At 41.7% G+C, this 20,871-nt stretch overlaps 1 protein-coding gene and 1 pseudogene across 2 annotated transcripts in view; both read left to right on the forward strand.

The window, feature by feature from the left end:
• The window catches only part of DLG2 (discs large MAGUK scaffold protein 2), a 1,615,022-nt gene that overhangs the window by 1,296,586 nt on the left and 297,565 nt on the right, over window positions 1-20,871 (forward strand). For both annotated transcript variants that reach the window (XM_016206846.2, XM_087821627.1), the window contains one exon: window positions 269-425. In XM_016206846.2, the coding sequence (XP_016062332.2) occupies window positions 269-425 (157 nt within the window). The remainder of the gene's footprint in view (window positions 1-268; window positions 426-20,871) is intronic.
• LOC148091961 (L-lactate dehydrogenase A-like 6B) lies at window positions 16,897-17,941 on the forward strand (annotated as a pseudogene).

Genomic DNA, 20,871 nt, shown 5'->3' on the forward strand with positions numbered 1-20,871 from the left:
ACAAAGGTAAAGTGGGAGTAAAGCTAGTTTAGGGAAATGTTTTGGAATTAAGAAATGGCTTTGCATGGCGTTTTGGCACTTGTGACAGTGAGGAATCCAGCACTTTCCCTGATGGTAGCATCTTTCTTGCTGTGCAGATCGATCTTACTTTGGGGAGCCATTTTCATAGGTAGTGAGTTGCTGGTGTCATATATCCCAGTGAAAGTCCAAGCAATCTAAATCCTGATTGGGTCACCCCGTGAGCTGTGTCCTCTGCTTGTTTCTGCAGGGAGCCCCGCAAGGTGGTCCTGCACAAAGGCTCCACTGGCCTGGGCTTCAACATCGTGGGCGGAGAAGACGGAGAGGGCATTTTTGTCTCCTTCATTCTGGCCGGCGGACCAGCAGACCTGAGTGGGGAGCTCCAGCGAGGAGACCAGATCCTATCCGTGAGTATTTCTCCTTAATCTTCATTCCCACCACTCATGAAAAATTCACTTTCGGTGATGACTCCAAATGCACCTTAATGACAAAGGAAAATGATGAGATTATTATGGCCTCGGGTGCGTGTTACAGTTTAAATGGTGTTCGGGTACTTGATGTTTGTCACCTCCCTAGATACAAGTAAAAGTGCTAGTGTTTTCATTTCAGTTTTCTGAGGCATATGTATATCGCATCGACCATTGAGAAGCAAGCCTCTTTAAAGTGTGTTACTTATTTTTTTAAATGCAATTTTTTCCCCCAAATCCATGACCCTATTCTAAAAACTGCACTTTTTTAATGTGTATGGTTCTTTGCACACAGCCATTTGTAAGGAAATGCATAACATAATGCTGTCCACAATTTGGTGACATTGGTAAATGGTAGCAGCATTGCCATTTACCTAAAAGCAAGAATCTCCAGCAGCAAGTTATTGAGCACCTATTATTTACCAAGAATTTTATAAAAGTAATTTTTAATTCTCACAATCACCCTGAAAGGTATTGCCCCATGTTTAGATGAAGAGAATGAGGTTCAGAGAGGTTAAGTAACTTGTCGAAGTTTATGCGACTTGAGAGAGTCAGAGCTGGGGTTTAAACATTCCGTCCTAACACCCATCACGTCTTCCCTCCCTCCTTTTGCTCTTTCTTCCTCTTTTCCTTTTTTCCCTCTTTCCTTTCTCCCTCCTTTCTTCCCCACTTCCTTCCTCTTATTCAAATATTTATTGACTGTTTCTTTCCACTGCATTAAGCTATCTGCCTGGTATAAACTTTACGATAGGTGGTTAAGTCCATTGTGAGTGTTCGTGTCTGTACTGAAACTTTGGTGATCATGCAAATAATGGGGAATTAATAAGAATCTTCGTTCTTATGACTGAGGTTATGGTTCATATAACTCAGTGAAGCACTTACTTTGTGGTTTTTATTGTGTACTTAGGAAATGTTGCCTTTGTTTTGTCGCTATGGCTTATAGCTAGAATTTCCCGGCAACCTTATATTTGTCAGCCATTGTTCCACCACCACCACCCCACACACACACACATGGTTTACCTATATAACACTATCAGTTGGGCCTGGGTAAAGTGTCTGGTGACCTTGCCTTATGTGCTCCTGTGGTTGTCCCACACCCACGTGCCTCTGCTCACTCATCAGCTAGCAGGTGTCTGGAAGGATTGAGCATGGAAGGAAAAAGGAAAGGCCCCAGCCTTGTTCTGCCATCCAAGAGCCGAACATCCCCCCTTTAACTACTTCCCCCACCCACTTCTTCTGTACTTAAATGATATATAAGATATAACTGTAAGGTTTCCTCTCCACTATTAAACCTTATTTACTTACATCTTTCTTTCTCTACTAAGTGGCAAAAGCTCCCTGAAAGCAAATTCCCTATCTTAAATGATTTTGTATCCTTGACATTTAGCAGAGTGCCTGGCACATAGCAGTCTCTCAAAAAAAATGTTTGTTGGATGAAAAAGTATTGAATAAATACGATGATGCTTTAGAAAGTCGCTATAGCCTGAGAGACTGACTCTAAAAATTGTATCTAGAACATACTAATATATCCCCATCTTCCTGGGTCAAAATCTGTACACTGGGGTCCACTCTGTCCTTTTATTACGATCAGCATTCACATCGTCACAGTGTTTTCCCGGACGGAAGGCACTTTCACACGCATTAATTTGGGGGATCTTACAAGGAATTCTAATGTTCAAGACAGGTTATTGTTACTCTCACTTTCCACATCAGGGAAAGGGGACTCAGAAAGGCTAAATGATTCATTCAAAGCGCCACAGCTACTGAACGTGATGTGACCTCAAAATCAGGTCTCCTTATCCCAAATCAGTGTGTTTTTCTCCCACAGCCCAATCTCTCTTCAAAACCCGTGAATGGTCTCGTTCCGCAGCTTCTTAGTACACAGTGCTCTGTGCACACACCACACTCAGGAGCACACAGAACAAGGAAGAGCTAATATTTAAGTGGTAATTTTCAGCCGGTCACTATTATAACTAATTTAACCTTATAATAGCCCTAGGCCTTATTATGCTCTTTTTTTTTTTTAATATATCTGTATTGATTTCAGAGAGAGGAAGGGAGAGGGAGAGAGAGAGAGAAACATCAATGATGAGAGAATCATTGATCGGCTGCCTCCTGCACGCCCCCGACTGGGGATGGAGCCCGCAACCCGGGCATGTGCCCTGACCGGGAATCGAACCCTGATCGCCTGGATCCTAGGTCGATGCTCAACCGCTGGGCCACACCCGCCCAGGCTATGCTCATTTTAATGATGCAGAAAACTGAGGCACGGAGATGACATTAGAGTCTTTAACTCTGTTAAGTGAGAAATCCACTAAGCCATAGGTTTTATTCATTGTAACCTTTATGCGTGTGGTAGGAAAAGGGATGAGCTAATAATCTTCTTATGGCACAATGAAGAAAACTCACAAGCATTTCTACTTTCAAAAGTAGTTGTATCTATTTAAATATTATTGCCATAGTAAGTAAGGCAACCAATTGGAATTACATAGTCTTCTTAGAGATTACAACTGACAGAACAAAACAACAGTCTCTGAAGTTCAGAGATGCCCTTTTTTATGTAAATCATGTGCAAGGAGTAGTACAATGATCATACTGGCACCTGCCTTTTTGCAAATGGAAAGGAAGAGAGAACATTTCTCCTTTTAAGCTTGGGAACATTTATTTAAACTGGAGCTAGAAAGTAGCTCGTTCAAAGCTCAGTCCTGGAATTTCATTGGTTAACACTGCAAGACAAGAATAAGCAGGCTTGAGAAGCTCAAATATTACAATATGAAAAGAAAACTGTCCGAATAGAATGATTAACGATGGACTGTGGAGGAAAAGCATTCTGCATCTACGGCTTACACTGGCCATATCAGAACAAGCTATGCCTTCCTGGGAAATGCAAGAACAAAAACTCTAAATAGTAATTGCGTTAAATACAAAGTCAACACATATTACTAGGTCATGTATGGTTAATTGCTAACAAGTTACACTAACAGTAACATAGTGGAGAGAAGAAAAAATAGAATCCCCAGGGAAGAGAACTGGAGGCTAGGTCTCCGCTCTCAATTGATCTTTACAGAGAAGAGGCTTATATAAAAGGCAATTACCTTTCTGATCAGGGGCATAATGTCCATTCCTATGTTCCAGAATTATCTCCCACACAGACTATAGAATCTTCCCAGATTATTTCTTTTACTAATGGCTTAACTGTATGCCAGGTTCTGTACCAGGACTTGAAATCTCAGAGATGAATGAGATAAATACACTCAAAATGTTCACAGCCTAAAAGCAGATATATCTATATATCTAATGGGTGTGAGTGCACAGATAGATAATATAGATGATGATATAGATATAGATATATGGATATGGACATGGACATGGATATGGATATAGATGGCATTCTGAGGAAAGAGAGGAGACTAAACACTTAGAATAAAGCACGTCCTAGTGTAAGTAGACAGTGCTGCTCTCTCTACTCACAACTCTGCATTACAAATGTGTCTGACTTTTTAAAAGAGTATCGGATAACCATGTAGCAGGGAGGCCTCTTTAGGTATCTGGGCCATTCCTTCTTTGGGACAAGGCTCGGACTAGATCAGCATTTCCCAAAGTGTGAAGCAGCAGGGTTGCATTAGGTTGCTGCCAAGAGAAGGGGTTCCCTGGCACCAAGTTTCTGCACTGAAAAATTTCTCAAAAACATCTGTTACCAGTGTGCACTGGGAGCCTCCTTAGAGGCAGATAAAGCACATGGTTTCTCCCAAATAGATCTGACCACCACACCCCCTCATAAGGGGCACCTCACAGGACACCAGCAGTGGGAAATGCTTGAGTAGGTATTTTTATAGCTCCCCCGACTGACTTTCCCTGCAAGGTAGGCGGCATACCTGTCTCTCAAGAAAAGGCAACCAGCTTTCTGTGTTTTAAGATTATGGTGCCATCTAGTGTTGGAGAGATTACCCTCCACCCCCTCCCCACCAGAGCCAGGGAACTGAAGTAGCTGAGATGCTGAAAGATGTAGAAACCATCGCCTGAGGCTACATGCCATGCACTTGTTGGGAGTCTTCTTTTCTGTCCAAATTGTCCTTTACATATTCTGTTCCTCAGGGGTTTGTTGTAGAAAGCCTAATCCGATCACTGAACCTTTTTCTCTTAGCCGTTTTCGGGAAAGAGCATTTAGGGCGTTCAGCATGCAGTTGCGGTAACTAGTGCAGTGGTCCCCTCAGGCCATCTTCCTGTGGAGGGAAAGATAGAGAAGCCTCTGTTATTATTTGTTTCTGTGCTTTGTTATGAAAACAGTGTAGAGCAGAGCACACAGAGATAATACCCTGTAAAAAGATTCTTTCTTGTCTCACCAAGCAACTTTAGTTTATTGCTTCCTCAGGACTCCAAAAAAGCCCACCCTAGCTGACGTGTCTCCTTCAAAGCTCCCTCTGGATGGGCTGGGATATTTAACTAACATGACTGGGAATATGTGTTGTCAGGAGTGAAATGCTGCAGCTGTTTAGGTGGAGGAACAACAGGTAATTGTGAATTTTTAAGTTGAAATTGGAATCACATTGTGGCTTTAGAGAGACTGAAAATGAGTCCCATCTGACTTGGGTGTTTAATGCTCAGGGTATCCTCATGTTTAGGGCCATGCAGAGGCGGTAGACTTTACTTGTCAGATCCTCACTGCTAAGTTATTTAAATAAAATTGAGCTCTATGTACACTCTTCGCCATCCTGGGGTACTGATTAAGCCACCTTTATGTTGTGATCTCAAAGGACAATTCTAAATCCCTTCTAGCATGATGCCTGAAATCCCCATGCAGTGGTCCTCGTAAGAGCTTACAAACCCAGCCCTTGCAGGGACCGTGCCATATGAGCCATGTCCTTCCCTCTCAGGCTTGGCCCTCACCCCCACGAAGGAGACTTGCTTCATAGTCTCCAGTGCTTGAGGGTGTCTGAAGGGGCCGTTCCTCGCTGCTCCTGAAGCCAGCATGCCCCAATTTGCCAGAGAGGCTTCTGGGACCCGTGTAGAGATAGGGACAAGAGCATCTCCCAGCTGGGTGCTGCTCTGTCACCTTGTTTCCAAAAGCACAACAGCTTCAACTACCAGTCTCACCTAAGCAGCACCTTTAGCTTCTCTCCTCTTGTCCTCAACACTAGGAGTCACCGAGACTCCAGCAAAGCTTCTGCCGTTCCCTCCGGGACAAGCCTCAGTCCAGCTCTGGTCATCCATGGCCAGGAGAGCATTTTTTTTTCTGGCTGAGCACCACCAGCTCCACCTCCCCCAGCCCCAGAAAGAAGGGTAAAATGACACAGAGACCAACACCAGCTTAAACACAGCGGTACATACCTGCAAACTGGGATGATTCAACATCCATATTCAGGTGAAGGGTCATTTCACAGCTTCCCCCCAAAAAATGGGGAGACTTGCTTTGTCACCAAGGGCCTGTCTTATCCCTTTCCTCAAAGAAACAGTATTTGCTGAAGGGAATACTGAGCATCTTTAGCTTGAAAGACATTGAATATCGCATATTTTTTATGCATTCCCACCCTGCCCCTCTGCTCCTTCTCAAGATTTGTGGGACTTGTCTTCCTGACCGATGCAGAGCTCACAGCCCCCCTGCTCAGGGACCACCTCTAATAAAAGCAGTGGCCAGTGAAGAGGCTCTGGGGCAGGGATCTTGCCTCAGCCTTGGCTTCACCCTGGCTGACCCGTGGCCCACCTGCCAGAGGGCAGGGACTCAGCGGGTCCTGGCTGTGCCCTGTGAGTCCTTCGTTCCTGTTTGTTGCCCGAGCTGTATAAACATCTCCATCGCATACCCACTTCCAGTCTCTGGAAAGAGCTTGTTAAGGAGAATTTCACAGATCTGGCATTATACAGAGCACACTTGTACCACTTTGAGAATAGCTGGAACTGGTGTCATCAGACTGAATTTCTGACTTTTGAATGCCCCTTTTAAGAAGCATATTTTATCATGTCATTTCTTGCCCTTTCTTAAAACCTTTAAATAGTTTTCTGTTACTCTTAAAAGTCCAGAATTCTTGACAAGGCCTCCAAGGTTGGGTACACCACTTCCACTGCCCCCATTTATGCCCCAGCCACGCTTGCTGTTTCTTTTACTCCAGTCAGGGGAACTATTCAAAATATTTCGCAATTTGGCGCATACAGCTTGGCACCAGCCTGCACAATGAGTGGCCCCAGTGCCGCAGCTGCAGAATTATGGGAGGTGGGTTCTTTCTGGCAGCGGGTGGTGTGGGTCACTCGGGAGGGCTCAGTTATTTACTGACAAACCATATGGATGTCTTTCACTGTTGTGACAAGAGAAGTAGCATGTTGATGTGTGTGAGCTCCCAGCACATGCCTATGCAAGTACTGAATTTCCTCTGCGGAGGAACTTAGAATGAATAAGGGCCTTCTATTACCTGGGAGGGAGCAGAGAACTCATGGATCCCCAGGCCCCACTTAGGAAGCATCCCCATTGTCTAAGAGGGAATGTGTAACACATGTCAAATGAAGAAACTCAATAAACTTTGCACGCATGGTAGGAAACCAAAATTAACATTGCTATTTTCCAGTTACATTCCTTAAGGGCTGCTTACTCAATATGTCACAAACAAATGATGTATCACAACTTGTAGAGATGCAGCCAAAATAGTACATTGGAAACAGGCACTTAAAGCCGTATCTCTAATAGATAACCCGAGGACAACTACTCAAGACCTCAGCTTTCATCAGCCTTCAAAAGTCTGAAATTCAGTTTGATGATACCAGTTAGAGCTCTTGTACAACTGGTACTGGGATTTCTACAAGTGTGTTCTTTATAATACCAGGTTTGTAAAATGCATCTTAAAAAAGAGTTCATAATAAAATAAAGGACCTGAGAAGTCCTCCAGCAAATAAAGAAATGCTATGAAAGCATTTTCTAACCTTATTTAACTAAAAAATATTTTTCTCTGGAATATGATTTACTATCTAATGGACTCATACTTTTAGAAATTCTGCCTTACACTAATCCCCAGAAAAACTCAGGCAGGTATTTTATTTCACATTAAAATATTATTTGCAGAGCTAAGGGGATAGGACGGAGAGAGTTCAACCCAAATGCCTAAGACTGGAAAGATCCTCATCAAACTGAAGTGTAACTTTAGGAGGGGGTGATGGAGCATTAAATAAGAGATATTCTTTACACACAACTTATTAACCTATTCATATAAAACCAATCTGCAAACATTTACTAGGCATCGACTGGGTGCCAAAAGCTACTAGGCACTGAGGATACAACATGAAAAAAATAATTATGTCCTTGGTGAACAGGTAGCCTCAGGATGGGGGGCAAACACATAAACTGGGTATTTTCACTATAACACAGAAAGTGCTAATGGTAAGTTCTGGGGACCATATGGTCACAAAAGAAAGACTGTCCTTGGCCCAACCTGGGAATGTGGAAAGGCTTCGGGAACAGAAACTTCCCAGCAAAGAGGGTCTTGAGGAAGCCAGAACAGTGGAGAATTAGGGATAAAATGCCTAATATTTCTTGAGTATGAGCTTAGCACTAAGTATTGAGCTGGACACGGCACCATAATTTTACTGAATCCTAACAACAACCTTATCAGGTTGAAGGCTCAGAGAAATTCTACAATTTGCCCAAGAACACACACATAATCAGCAATGACAGTGGTGTATGAACCACTGTTGTCTCTGATTTTAAAGCTGTTCTTTTCTGCAATTCCAGACTTACGAAGGAGGATTGAATTTGGCAGTTTGCTTATGTCTGAAGCTGTCTGCACTCTACGTTCAGGCAGTGAGGAAAACATAAGTGCCTGAAATAACAGAACATTCCCAAGGAGACATATGAGCCACCACAGGAAGCCATTGTACACATACACACTAAGATTGAGGTGACTTAGAAGCAGCATCTCGAACCACTGAAGTTTCTCTTGGGGGCAAGGACTGTGTCTCATCCATCTCTGCACCCCATTAATTAGCATAGAACTCAGCGACTAAGCAAGTGTTGAATGAATGAATGAATGATGAGTGAATGAATGAATGAGACATCCTTGCCCACTTCTCTGAAAGCAGCTGCGAATCTTAGAGCCTCTCTCAGTTGTATTCATCTGGACTGTTGACCCAAAGGACTCCTTCTGTCTTGAAGATTCAGAATATCTTAAAGTTCTTATCTCTCTTACCAATGGAATATATTTTCCAAATCAGGCAAATTCTCTTTCTTATTGAGTAATAAGAATTCCCATAGACCAAGAAAATATTAAATAAATACTGTATACTAAATGCTAAATACATGATGTTTGTTTAAAATCTGTTTATAATATCTACTCTCCTTACAGAAAAATGTTTAAGTGATTGAGCTCCTACACTTGCCTCAAAAGCAGACACTTAACCCGGAGCCTTTTTCACACAAACATTGAAAATGAGCGATGACAGCCGAGCCCAGATAAAGGGGCAACCTTGCAGGCAGAGCTCAAGTTGTAAGGAAGGAGTGATCCTCAGCCAAAAGTGGACTGACTTTTAGTTCCAATTTGGTTTTGCTTCAGACCAACTTATTTTGCTAATCGATTCCTAACCACCATCATCATTTCTAGGTACAAAGTCCCTTTCTATGGGCATTGTCTCATTTGGTCCTCACAGCTTCCCTTCAGGACAGCAAGGAAAATGATCACCTGACCATTTTTGTACAGTAGGAAACTAAAGAGTTCACTGATTTTCTAACTCGGAGCCAGCTATGCCTCCTTCTGTCACCACCAGCTGTCTTACCTGTAATGCTAACTACTTTAGGATTGTGCCTGATGGGAGCTTGGACAGTGCGTTCACTCTCCTGAGTTCTGGACTCCAGACAACAGATATCAGCCGTGGGTGACTTAAATGGGAAAGGAATTTATTGGAGAAATAACAGATAGTTCACTGGATCCTTAGGAAGCCTGGGAAACCAGGCTCAGGGCCAGGAGGAAATTCTGTGGAAGGACAGTTTGTTAAGGACCCTGCTCTTGAGGCCATCACTATTGGCACTTATGGCCAGGCCACATCTGCTGGAGGGGCTGTGAGAAAATCTCTCTCTCCACACACCTTAGTGTGGGAATTCCAGGTTCCCAATAAGAACGCCTGCTTGGCCTGTCCATGCTGTGGGTACCGACAGATGGGGAAAGGGAATATTTGTCCCCACCCCCACAGCTTCTCTAATGGGGGATAAGGCGTGTCTCCTTCCTACCTTGGATTGGCCCAAAATATGAAGGATATTTGGACACTGAACAGTATATGATAAATGTCTATTAGAGATCACTTGGGTCATTGAGTTCTGTTTGAGGAATATTTTAGATATAAAACCTTGAGAATCATAATTGCTTCATACACAATAGAAAGTGTTTGTGGGGAGTAGCCTCCACTGGGAGGGGCCTGGGCCTGCATCTGGACAGCTGGCAGTGCCTTCGCTAAGCCTGCTCACCCCAATATGCCCACAAGAGACTCAGGCAAGGGCAAGGCAGCAACTCTGCCAATGTCTGTGGACCATGAAGACTTTATTTCTAATGCTGATGATTTTCTGTTTCAAGCACTTTGGGCCCCAAAATAATTAAAACTGTTTTCTGAGGTAAAGGGATTTGCAAACCAGTGTCCCTTGTCTTGAAAAGTCTGTGTAGCTTTATTAAACAGCTATAGAGGTTCTCTAACAAATGATTAAATGGATCATTGGTTCTTTTCAGGTGAATCCACATTTTGGTCTTTAAAAAAGATGAGGAACAGGTCAAATGGGGCATGGTCTCCAACCTATTATTTTTACTTCTGTTGGGGAAGAAAAACTATAGAAAATTATAAAGAAAATATATAAGAAAAATATATGTAGAAAAATATAAACAAATACATTGCCCTACCCTGGATGTGACACTGTACCAGGGATTAGAAATATAGCGGCAAAGACAATAGGCACCATCTTTACCTTCAAAGAGTTTGCCAATTTGCATTCTGAGTGTGCACAGATATTGGGGAGCACAAACCGGGTGACCTGACCCAGACCAGGCGACCAAAAAGGCATTTCTGAAGAAGTGATGTCTTATCTTGGGCTGAAAAGATGTATAAAGGCCCGGCCATGGGGCAGGATAAGGGAGGAAAAGTGAAGTAGAAGATCATCATGTCTGGTGGCCCAGGCAACGGAGAGCAGCCGTGTGCAGGGTAATGAGGGTGTAGAGAATGAGAGGGAACTTGGGGAGAGGTGAGATTAGCCGGGAAAGAGGCGCAGCACACACCATCCAAGGCCTTAAAAGCAAGCAAGGATGAACGAGCAGCAGGAACCTGTGGAAAGGCTTTAAGGAGAGTGAAGGTTGTAGTCACCGATTCCAACATGTGCAGTGGTGGGGAGGGGGCACTTCCCCCCACTAACAAGCAATTTTCCAAAACCGGCTGGGTCTCCTGCAATTTAACTTAATTTTTACACCACCTACCCAGAGATAGTATCAGATCCCCCAGGTTAAGGGCTCAGTCCTACAAGATTGCCCATCCCCCCACCCCTAGGCCACTGTAGACGCCAGTCTCACACCCCAGTTATCACCTGTGCTTCTGATTGACCTGCTATAGATTGGAGCAACCCCCTCCGGGGTTCACAGAACTCAGAGGAACACTTTACCTATTACATCCCTGGTTTATCGTAAAAGGACATAACTCAGGAACAGCCAGATGGAAGAGACGCATAGGACAAGGTATGGGGACAGGGTGCAGAGCTCCCATGTCCTCTCCAGGCACACCTGTTCCACTCAGGAATTCATCAAACCCTGTCCTTTTGGGGTTTTATGAAGGCTGCATTACCCGGACAAAACTGATTAAATCGTTGGCCATAGGTGACTGATTCCATTTCTACTCCCAGCAAGTCTGCGGGCTGGGACAAAAGTTCCAGCCACCCAACCATAAGATTGGTTCTCCTGGCAACCAGCCCCCACCCTTAGGTACATCATTAACATAACTAAAGACACCTTTGTCACTCACTCTCAGCACTTAGGAGATTTCAAGGGTTTTAGGAATTCTGTGCCAGAAACTGGAATGAAAACCAAATATTTATTTCTTATTATAAAGCACAACCTCACACTGGAATAGCATGATCAGGGTTGACAGACCTTGTGAGGTTGACTTGGAAATTGAAAAAAACACTAGCTTTGAAATCAGGCAAACCTAGGGTCAGGTCCTAGCCTCACCTTTTACTAAGTGTGTGATCTTGGTCAACTTACTTAAACTTTCTGAGTTTCAGAGTTTCACCCTGTGAGATGATAGAAATCAGACTATGTGAAGCACATACCACATAGTATGTGCACAATAAATACCTCTAACCCCTTCTCCCTCTCATACTAAATCCAAAGTCATTTTGTCCAGAAATGACCACTGGGGCTTGCTGAATTAATCTCTTGGTGCTTAGGTAATGTGGAGTCTGGGAAAGATGCCCAGGATAATTGGTAGTGGTTGTATTTTTAAGCCAAATAGGAAATGTCATTTGAAGAGAGCAACAGTCTAGTTCTAATTACAAGCGGCCCTGGCTTTAAGCATGCTATGTCCATACAACCTTCTTCCTTCCCAGCGGGCCCTGCCTAATTAGGTTTTCCTCATACTAATTTTCTATGTCAAACAGCTGTAAAGGCAGAAGGGAGAGGATTCTATTTATAATTCTGATTATTAAAATGCACTTATGCATAGCCTTCCAAGGGTCTAGCATTATACAGAACTCACGTGTGCATGTATCACACATCACAATGTGCACATGCACACACACCCTTACTCCACACTTTTCATGAAGAAAGGTGAAGTTAAATAATGCATGCATTCAAAGTGGTAAAATTAAATGGAAACCTGGATATTTAGGTGCCCTTTTCTTGTACATTTTTCTAGTTATTTTCATATACTGTGGTCTATGAACTTAACACAGTAAATGAACCTAGAACAAGAAATAGCACATTACGACTGAAGTTATTTCCTGAGAATCCACAAGATGGCAGTAAAGAATTTTACACAAAACTGTATTTACTAACGGTGTCTGGTCTATTGGCTGAGCTTTAGTGCTGTTGATAGTATTTGACCACAGTATTAAAACTGGTTGTTATCATAACACTAGACTTTCAAAATATAATTCAAGGAATGAAAGGCAAACTCAAATTTGAAAACAGACTTTGTGACTTTGTTGCTTTCTCTCTCTCTTTCTATATATATAGTGAGAGTTCCATTTTTACAAGTAACAAAGCACATAGAACCAACCACGAGACCTAAGAGCCAAATGGCTTGAGAAATCTCAGAGTGAGAACTGTTGATCCTTTCTAACATAGATTGATGGAATGACTCTCCTGCTTGAAGGAAAGAAAGAGAAAGGTCAATGAAGGACCAATAGTTAACCCTCCACATAATTTAACTGCTTGTTATTTCTCTACATTCAAAGTCTGCCCTGGAGGGAAACATTCCTGCTGGGCCATGTTAGAAATGATGCTGTGATCCAAACTACAAAAACCATTTATTGCCAATATCTCTCATATTTCATGTGCAACATAAGCTGCACTAAACCATTGCTACTTTTTCATGTATTTTTATTATTCTACTGACACATTTATGATAGAGTTAAGGAAGGTGGGAGCTGAATTTTTTTCATTTCTTTGATCTGCCCCCATATTCAGCATACATGGACATGAGTCAGGTGTCCCCAGAATCACAGACATCCCAGAAAAGCAGCTTCCTTCTGTATCTAACATAAACGTAATTGAGTGTTCGTTAGCATTTCTTTTGTGTGTAGTAGACAGTCCTTAGGACTCAAAAAGGTGGCAGTGTTCTGCATCAAACATGTAAAACATTTTAATTCAGCTTCATGTATCTCTGGTTTTAAAGTCCTTTGAACACTTGCCCCATGCTGCCCGATTTCTCTGTTTCCCTCCCTCCTGACCTGTCTTCTTTAATCTCTTACTACCTTCAAATTCTTAGGATTTTTTTTTTTTTTAAAGAGAATACAACTATAATTTTTGCTTACTTGATAAGACTCTCCTTTCACCTTTGGTGGCTCATCTTTGTATTGTCTAAACTCAGTTTCTTCCCTGAGAAAAATTCTGATACATGCTATTAAGAGAATACACCTTTCATTCCCTTTCTAACATCTACTTAAACCTTCTGTTAAGAAATAAGATATCTTGCCCTAGCCAGTGTGGCTCAGCAGTTGAGCATCCACCTAGGATCCAGGAGGTCGCAGTTCAGTTCCCGGTCAGGGCACATGCCCGGGGTGCAGGCTCAATCCCCAGTTGGGGGCGTGCAGGAGGCCGCCGATCAGTGACTCTCTCATCATTGATGTTTCTCTCTCTCTCCTTCTCCCTTCCTCTCTCTGGAATCAATAAAGATATATATTTTTAAAAAAAAGATCACTGGTTCGATTCCCAGTCAGGGCACATACTCAGGTTGCAGGGGTTAGGTCCCTGGTTGGGGTGTGTTTGGGAAGCAACCAATTGATGTTTCTCTCTCACATTGATCTTTCTCTCTTTCTCCCTCTCCCTTTCTCTCTCTCTAAGAAAGAATCAATAGAAAAACATTAAAAATTTGTAAAAACAAAAAATAATTTAAAAATAAAAGATATTCCACTGTTCATTTATTCACCCATCCCTGTCCATAACAAACTTTATAGGAGTTTTCAGCACCTGTGTTATTTTGCTATAAAGATACAGTGAAGATCAAGCCATGGATATGTCCTCAAGATACTAGTGCAAGTCCCCCATAGCGAGGGAGTTCCACCTGACCTGTGGTCTGGGGAATTATGCTCTCTTTAGGGCGGGAAGACTCTCCTAGACCCTCCCCTCGAGTCTAAGGTAAACCATCTTTTCATCAGACCACAAATGAGGAGCATGAAGTCCAGTGCAAAGGAGAGAAGTCAGGACACTCAGGAATCTTGAACAGTCCAAGCCAACAAGACATGAGCGATAGGAGACCAGTCAGGCCTCTGCCTCCCAGGCTGGGGAATTTGAGCTTGAGACGCTGCTAGGAAAGCTTCCCAGGCACAGCCACTCAATGCAACCTGAGGAAATTCCTGACCCCCTCGCTTCTCTGTAAAGAAAAAGGAGGGAAACTTAATGATCTCAAAGTCCCTTCCAGCTCCAGCATGCCAGGAATGTACAGGGGTGGGCAAAGTAGGTTTACAGTTGTGAGTATGTGAAACAGTTTATTCTTGTATTATTATTTATTATTTATTATTTATTATTGTTATCAACCTACTTGTGTCTACCCCTGTATGTGTTTGAGAGAAACTTGGGTGATAAAAAAAAGAGGCCCTGAAAGCTTTTTGGACAATTACTTTATAATTAATAACTAAAAATTTTCCCTTTAAATAATAAGAATTTAAAAACTAAAAATTAAATCCATTCATTGTCTGAGTTCATTGGTTATAATTTGACCATCAAGCTAAAGTCTAAACTCCCCAATATAGCTTTTTTTTAAGAAATTCCAACCTCATCTTTGAAGCGCCCCCCCGACTTTCTCTATTATCTAACCGTATTTAACATCGATCCTATCCTCTCCCTTCAAACACTCTCCCCAGCCAACCTCTCCTCCTGAATAACTCTTCCATTCATTCTTCAGATCTCACATTACTTGTCACGCTCTCTAAATGCCTGCTCTCATAAATCATACTCCACCCTCCCAAAACATGCAGAAATGCCTCCAGGCTAGGGTTTCTTAATGCACTCATATACCCAGTACTTTCCCTATCACAACATTTACACGCTCATTTGTCATGATATATTTAATAACCCATTTTCCTCACGAGGCTATAATCCAGGACACAGTCTCTTCTGTTGTCCTGACATATAATAGATATCCTGTAAGTATTTAATGAATGAATAAAGTCGGATTATTATTTTAAGTCAGTAGGTTCTTTGTGAAGACCTAATAAAATAATGTACAGCAAGTAATGTGCAGCATTGTACATCTCATGATGTAGGGACTGACCTTATTGGTTGACCCTTGAAAGGTTACCAACTGACAGGAATGTGTATAACTTAACAATATCTGAAGAATGTTTGTAAGACTGCCCAGCATCCCCAAAATAAAAATGTAAAAGAATGTAGTTATGTTTTCTGTGTAACAACCACTAGAGGGCAATGAAAGCAAACTAAACATCTTTTAAAGGGAAAATAGAATTGTAAAAAAAAAAAGGTTTTTGATTAAAATCTGAATAGATGATCTTTTAAAAATATTTTTAAGTATTTTTACTGATTGCCTTGAGAGAAAGAGAGAGAAACATCAATTTGTTGTTCCACTTATTTATGTGTTCATCGGTTGCTTCTTGTATGTGCCCTGACCACCGGGGATCGAATCCACAACCTTGGTGAATTGGGACATGCTCTAACCAACTAAGCTACCTGGCCAGGGCCTGAATAGGTGACCTTATGTTTGAGATAGTTTTAGGACCCACAGGTTATAGTTTCTGTGATTATGGGCTTAGTAGTTATAATTACCTTTCTAATATGGTATTAAAACTCAGATTATCTGTGATAATAACACCACCTTACATTTTGTGCATTATCGCATTTGAACCTCCCACAAAGCTAGCAGGGAGTATGTTCTTGTCCCATTTTCCAGTAAAAACACTGAGATTCAAAGGTGCTAAAACAGTAAGTAGCTGCAAGAAGGCAAACGATTGGCACAAATCCTTGGCTGCTTACATTTTCCTGGCTTACGAGGGTTCTTGCTAAAACAAACAGTCTGAGAAAATACAGTCCCCAAATTAATTGCATCAGTTTAGAATGAAGATAAATGGCAGCCGCTCCTTAGAAGAAGGTGTTTTGGTTTTAGGTGACTACAAAGTAGCCATCTGATGATACAGCCAAAATACCTACCTAGAATTTATTTACAGAAATGTACCTAGGAAAAATGCTTCTGGACCCCACACTGGTTAGATCCTTCTTAGGATTACATGTTTCGTTCTAGTTGCATTTTTTATAAAGGAATCAAGAAGCCACGGATTAGGACTAGTGTATATGATATACTGGGGGGTGAAAGGGGAATTGGGATGTCCTGAGGAGAGTAAGATCAAGGGGGATGAAATTAGAAATAGTGATACTTAAAGCTATTAGCTCTGGAGTCAGAAAGAGTGGGCCCAACTTGGCAAACACTAAAGATAAACAACTAATAATTCCAGGAATCTGGGTTGCCTATTTGCATGTAAAATAGGGAAACCAATCCATGTTTGTAAACGGTCATTCCAGGATTCACCTACTAGAAAAGAAGACCCTAGACAGTCACAGTCTGAGTAGACATGAGAAGTCCTTTTTGGAGGCCCTGGTGAGGCCCATGTGGGCGGGGTGGGCATGGCCCTGCACAGATGCACAGGCCAGCTGAGAGGGGGAGCTAAAACCCTCAGCAGCTTCCTCCCTTTACACTCAGTGAGTTGCCCTCCAGTCTTCCTCCACCTGTTGGGTGAGCCATCATGAGCTGGAGCTGGGCAGTCCTGCAGGCCAGCTGGAGAGTGGGTGCTACAAGAGGGGGTTCCTTCACTTGGGATGGCTCTGTGTCCCCTGTAGGTGGCAGGCCTCCCTCAGGCTCAACTGGCCTTTCACACTTGACTCCAAGATGGCAACTGTCAAGCATGAATTCATGACAAATTTCACTTCTGAGAAGGTCATTCATCAGAGTAAGTTCTCCATTACAGGAACTGAATCAGTTGGCACCGCCTGGGCTATCACCATTTTATTAGGAGGCTTGAGTGATGAGCGTGTCTTTGCAGATGTGGGTGAAGCAAATGGAAAGGTGGGACAATGAATCTTAAACGTGGCAGTCCTTTCATGAAAAGGTTACCTTGTCACTGAAAACACCAATTTAGTGATTATCACAGCAGGTGCATCCCAGGAAAAAGGAGAAACATGCCTTAATTTAATACCGTGAAACGTGGCCCTGTTTCAATTAATAATTTCCAGTATTACCCAATACAGTGTGTGCTACAAACTGAATATTGTTTCCAATCCAGTGGACAAGCTTAACTTATGTAGCCTGAAAATTGAGTGAATTTCCCCAAAACTGTATTATTGAAAGTGTCCGACTGCCTGTTTTCATTTCTTGACTGAACCACCCTGAAAGCTGTCATGGGTAGACCCTTGGAGAGCATGGAGACTCAAGTGTTTCTGTGTGGAGTTAACATTACTGGTTGAAGGATCTGAACTCAGGTATGTAGGAATTGATAAATATCCTGAACAGTGATTCCAGTGCCTATGAGATTATTAAAATGATAGGGAATACATCTTGGACCATCAGCTTATCTGTGGTTGATTTAATGCAAAATCCTAGAAGAGGACATTTATTTTCCACCTTAAGTAAGGGCCTCTATGGAATACATGAAGAAGTATCCCTCAGTATCCCTTGTATCCTGGAAGATAATGGTTTTAAAGACCTCATAAAGCTAAAGCTGAACCCTGAAGAGAAGGCCCCTTTGAGAAACAGTGCAGAAACACTGGGAAATTCAGGAGCTCAAGCTATAGAGTTGCTTAGAGCTACCATTCTAAAGTTATTAAAAAAGAGGTCATAGATATGGGACCGACTATGTTAAGATTTTGAATAAACTTAAACCGCTAAAAGTTAGAAACAGGGAAGTAGGTAGAGTGACTCCCTTATTTATTTAGCCCTTGGCTCTTTTATTTAGCATCCAGATGCTGGGTGATGCTTACTTTTTACATTTCCTAAGTGGTTGCATCAAAAGAAGTGTTTTTGGTACCTCTAATGTACAATACTTGTCTTCTCTAAATATGTAGTTGCCATTTGGTCCAAAAGGGTGTATGAAGTAGGTGTTCCTTGTGTCATAAGTAATCTTATTCTAAGCTGGAAAATAAAGGAAGTAATTCTAATTCTTTTAAGTACATACTAATTATTTTGTTCTGGCTCTCTTATACACTGTTCATTTATATACTATTTTTAAAAGTTGCAAATACCTCTACAATATAAAGATAAAAGTATATACACAAGGGGAAAAAGTGGGTCTGGATCCAGGCTCTGGATTTATAATAGCGAACTTGGGCATTTTACTTCTCTCTGTGCCTCAGTTTCCTCATCGACAAAATGATGATTTTGTTTACTTATAGAGCTGTTATGGGAAAGAATCAATATAAGGCATGTATGTTTACTGAAACATTTGGCACATGGAGGGATTTAAAAAATGCTGTTTGTTGTTGTTGCTGTGTTAATAAAGCATTTGTTTTTGCTGTGTGGTTAAGGCCTGTGGCAGACTTGCTTTGTGTTGCCCCAGAAAATGCATCAAAACCAAAAGAGGTGCCAGCTAAAAGCAAGAGTTAGTGAATCTGACCGTTTGGGTTTCAAATTCTGTTTATAACGTCTAAGTAATCTTGAACAAGTCACTCATCTCACCAAATATCCATTGTCTTGTGTTACTGAGCTTTTACTGTGGGTCTTCACTATGCTAAGACCGGTAGGTAGAGAGAGAGTCTCATTTCACCCTATTGTAGTTACTCAAGCAGAGCCCGCTGACCAACCACAGGGACTTACAGGGCTTGGGAGAATGTATTCCTGCAAAATATGGAACTTTTATTAAATCTCAAAGGATATTAAGAGTATTTCTTTCTACTCCTGAAAACGTTAGAACTAAAATGTGTTATCATCTTTAAGTTGTCTTCATCTGGTGTGTCATAAACTGGTCCTCAAGTGTACATTGATTCAAAATTATTTCCCTTGAAATAGCATTTAGCCTTTAAGGGTGACTGATTCCTTTATTTCTTGATCAGTCAGATGCAACAGTTCACATTGAGGTTGTATGTCAGTAAAAAGGCAATGAATTATCCCAACTATATCAAGATTTAAATATATAACAAGCTTACGGCTGAACCACTGAATTTCAAATGGCAGAATTATAGGGTTTCCAATAGCCCTTATGAGGAAAGACTTTCAGAAATGTAATGAAGTCTTTTATAGCATGAGCGCGTTTTTACATTTTATAAGGCTGTCATCTACCCAAGTCTTATTTTTATTGATTCCAGTACATGGCATAGCCTCTGGCACATTGTAGGCAAATAAATGTAGACACAGTGGTCTTGAGGCCATGTCAGATGGACAGATTTATTCCTTAGACCACACATTACTGCTAAACACAAACACAAACCAATTACAAAGCACCTGGGAGTAGGGAGTTGGGAGAAATAGAAGTCTTTTGCTTAGTTTTGAGGACAAAGGAAGTAAATGCTCTTTACTTACTAGGAAGAATTTCATAGAAGAAGTAGGGTTTGAATTGGGCTTCCCAAGGCCACGGTGACCATGTGACATGTTGCTATCAACAAGACAGAGCGTTCCCAGCCCAGTAGACAGCCCAGATGGAAGCTCAGAGGCTACTAAAAAAGGGTTCTGATGAGAACACTAGAGGTACTTGTCTGAATAGCTGGTTTTGAAAACCTAAAACCTATGCCCCAGCATACATTTTTTTGCCCCATTTTAGTTTCTTTTGAACATTTTAAATACTTCTTCTCCCACATATCCTCACACTTCTCCTACACACTCCCAATCCTCCATCTTTCCCACGTATAGAGCCAAAAAAAAGTCTTTCTTTCTCTCTTTATACTAATTTCCTCTAATCTTTTGCTCAGTAATGTGTCACAGTCAGAACAAGTTTCAGCTCATTAGTTGGCAATCTTAATGCTGTTCTCTTAAAATAGTCCAAGATTTGCTCTTTTTCTTAATAGCCAACAATAAATATGGATTTTCACCTCCTTTACCCCATTGCCTAAGGCTGAAATTTTCACAATATCAAACTCAAATTTGAACCTTCTAAAACTACTCTGGAAAAAAGAACCAAGCAGATTTATTTCACCATTTATCCCTTAATCTAAAAGCAAATAAAATGGATTTTACATTTTTTAACCAGGAAACAATCCCCCCAAAAACAATTTCTTTTTAATCCTTACCTCAGGATATTTTTTTCATTGCTTTTCAGAGAAGGTGGAAGGGAAAGAGAGAAAGAGAAAGAGGGGGAGGAGAGAGAGAGAAACATTGATGTGAGAGAGGCACATTGATTGGTTGTCTCCCACACATGCCCCGACCGGGGCCAGGGATTGAACGTGCCATCAAATCCTGGACCCTTCAGGCTCTAAGCACTGAGCCAAACCAGCTAGGGCCAAAAAACAATTCTTAAATTTTACATGCCATTTCCATTAAAAAGTGAAATTTGCTTTTAGTTGTATCAGTAGTAGTATGAGGTTGAACCATATGCAATTGCCAGTTTTGTAGTTCAAGTCTAATACTGGCAGTTTTGTATAGTTGAAACTAATGTGATTCCTGTCTATCTAGTACCCACAGAATCTTCACAGATGTTTTGGTCCTAGAACTCTTGGGTAGAGGTTACAGCCATAGGCAATAGGATATAAAGAGTCTTCAGAGGGTTCAGGCCAAAAAAAGCTGCCTCCATTGGTTT

The sequence above is a fragment of the Miniopterus natalensis genome, chromosome 11 (assembly GCF_054644295.1).
Source record: "Miniopterus natalensis isolate mMinNat1 chromosome 11, mMinNat1.hap1, whole genome shotgun sequence".
Lineage (NCBI taxonomy): Eukaryota > Metazoa > Chordata > Mammalia > Chiroptera > Miniopteridae > Miniopterus > Miniopterus natalensis.